This window comes from Plectropomus leopardus, unplaced genomic scaffold (assembly GCF_008729295.1).
Source record: "Plectropomus leopardus isolate mb unplaced genomic scaffold, YSFRI_Pleo_2.0 unplaced_scaffold19781, whole genome shotgun sequence".
Taxonomy (NCBI): Eukaryota; Metazoa; Chordata; class Actinopteri; order Perciformes; family Serranidae; genus Plectropomus; species Plectropomus leopardus.
Genome location: NW_024621364.1, coordinates 1 through 2,900, shown reverse-complemented (window position 1 = coordinate 2,900; position 2,900 = coordinate 1). Strand labels below are relative to the sequence as shown.

Below are 2,900 nucleotides of genomic sequence, written 5' to 3'. Positions count from 1 at the left end.
GTACCAGTTCAGAAAAATGTAAAATACCCAAAAACTCAGAACTCAAAAAAAGAAAACAAAAAACAAAAAAAACCCAAAAAGAATAAATCCACAAATGTCTATTAAAATTGTTGCCTATTAATTTTTGTCAATCAGCTAATTAATTAACAGACTAATCATTTCAGCTTTACTTGTATAAACTATTGGGTAGTTTAATTTGTAAAAAAAACCCATCAGATTTCACACACTCTCCTCGTCTTTTTAAAGAAAATCTTAATTTGTAAAGTTACCATTAACTAAACCTTTCAGATAAATGTGGTGCAGTAAAAAGTACAATATTTCACTCTGAAATGTAGCGGAAGGAAAGTAGAAAGTGGGATGAAAAGAAAAGACTCAAATAAAGTAAAAATACCTGAAATGTGTACTTGAGCACAGTACTTGATTAAATGTAGTTAGTTACATTTCACCACTGGTTTAATTCTGGTAACTTTACCTGCGACCAGTGGATCCTCCCAACCAGGAGTTGTCAACAGGCGGAGGCATGGGGGTGGTGATGGTGGAGGTGGAGATGTCCCCGATGATGGCCAGGGCCTCCTTCAGGGCCTGGTGGGTCCTCAGCACCTCATCCCTTCTCTGGGCCTGCTCCTGGGACTCGTCCATCAGGGTGTTCTGGTCGCCTGCAGAGTACAGCTGGGCCAGCAGCTCAGCATTGATGAAATCCTTCACCTGGTGGCAGGAAGAGGCCGTGCAGGATGATGAGTCAGAATCGGGAAAACGAAGAAAAATTACAGGCCTTCTGATGGTCATTTTTTTCTCTCAGAGGTTATCATGCAATATAATTAAAAGCAGTCGACTCTTGAACAAAAACAGAGGAAAGTCATCTTTATGGCCCACATAAATTAACATCTTGCTTATGTTTTCTCACATTGTTGATCATGAGATGCATGATGGTCTTAGGCATGAGGTCCCGGATGCACTTGTTGACAATAGCCATGTAGGAGTCCACCAGGTTACGAATGGTTTCCACTTTACGCTCCAGCTGAGGATCCATGGAGAAGTTATCTGTGGCAGTGGTAGTCTCACTCTCAACCTGCAGAGGGAGAAAGAAGAAGTACTTTCAACAAGGTTCCTACAGCTTATGACAAGTGGAATTTAAGACTTTTTTTAAAAGTCACTCAAAATGACATTTAAGGCCAAAATTGAAATAACTCCTAAAATAAAATAACTCCTTAACAGCCAGATCTTTATCACAACTCAAACCATTTCTTTTTGGTGATGTTAATACAAGAGGCAAGCGGAAAATTAGTGCTTCTTGGGGTTTTTTACCATTTATTTTGAGATTTTACAGCACAGGTGTCAGAAAAAGCAATTCACAAAAATCCTACTTCCAATTTCTTTGTATTTTTAAGACATTAGATAGACTGACTTAAGACATTTTAATACCAATCAAGGCCCTATTTTTAAATTACTAATTTAAATGCCTTTTAAGTCATTTTAAGGATGCACCGGAAACCCTGTTTAAACAGGGAAAAGAGAGACAATAAGAAGAAAGAGACCTACATTTACAAAAGACATTTGGTGTGTTTTATGAATCTGACAATTTAATACAGGGTTTTTTTCTGAAAAAATGGCATGTGCACTGTAAAGTGTAAGGGCCCTTTTTAAATGATTTATAATGTCTGTCACAAGTGCACCTGACTAAACGGTGCATAATCTGGGTGCATAATAAGGCACAACTAGTAAAAGGGGGTTGTATTTAGTCCCTTAATTAATCAAAGGTGTGTTTTAGGCCTAACATTAATTCAACCTCCTATTTCCTTTACAAGAGCACTGCTTGGATTTGACAAGCTGGAGCAGGAAGCGTTTTTGTGCAGAGAGTAATACAGCAAGAGCAGTAATGTCACTGCAGCAGATATTGTTAAAAGTTTAAGCAGCAAAACTATAAACTGTAATTATAAACTTGACAGATATCAGACATAAAAGGGAAACCAAAGCTAAGAAACAGTCACTCAGGCAGTGATGGACTGATTTAGTGGTAAATGATGAGTTTTCTAACCGTAGTGACTTTCTCAGGATAGACACCGGCACGTAGGAGAGAAGATTTCCAGCTGTCCACATCATCCTGAGAGTCACAGGCCAACTCCAGAGTGCGATTGTCCTTGTACACATTCCTAAACACCACCAGAAATGATATTAATTTGCGTTTAATTGAATAAAAATGCACAATTTCATCTAAATTATCTATGAATGAATAAATAAAAAGAAAAACATGTAGACAATGCTCCATTGTTACAATAAGATCTCAACAAAAAGATATAAACTCTGACATCTGGAAGTATTGATAGTATTAGGTTATGTGCCTCCTTCCATGGGGGATATTTTGTTTAACCCTTTTTTGGGTTTCTAGTCAAGAAGGATGAAGAAACTGAATTACCATGAAGCGTTTTGCAGGATGTTCTGCACCAGTTACTCAAAGGTCAGGTTTGGTATTGTAAACACTTATTTTGCACTTCTTTGTGATTATCAAACACACAAGTTATAAACAAAAAACCTCATAAACTGAGCTGTAGATCAATTAGAAATAGTTCCAGTTTGGACCGGCTTGCATCGTGCATACATTCATGCATGCATACTGTGCAAAACACATAATCCAAAACATATTTTGGCCATTGCTCCAGCACACAGGCCTTGAGCTCTCTAACCCCATATACTGCATGTGATTGCTGTCAAAAGTCTTTCTTAAATTTGCACTTAAGTAGAAATTCAAATGTTAAGAGCTGACCTTAACTCTGTATTGAAAATACAGAATATGTGCTTGCTGGACATGAAACTCTTCTCCACATCGCGGACCTTCAGGTTGTCCAGAGGGAGCATGTACTTCTTCTCTTTCTCCTGCGGACGAGGAAAACAGAAGGTATGGA

General features: G+C 38.0%; 1 protein-coding gene across 1 annotated transcript; it reads right to left on the bottom strand.

Moving 5' to 3' along the window:
• Positions 1–472: 472 nt before the first annotated feature.
• LOC121965374 (dynamin-3-like) lies at positions 473–2,866 on the bottom strand (the record flags this gene model as incomplete). Its single annotated transcript, XM_042515525.1, has 4 exons — positions 2,762–2,866; positions 2,036–2,150; positions 905–1,069; positions 473–705 (listed from the first exon to the last, which is right to left on the bottom strand). Coding segments are annotated over exons 1-4 (605 nt in total), but the record flags the coding sequence as incomplete, so codon positions are not given.
• Positions 2,867–2,900: the final 34 nt, after the last annotated feature.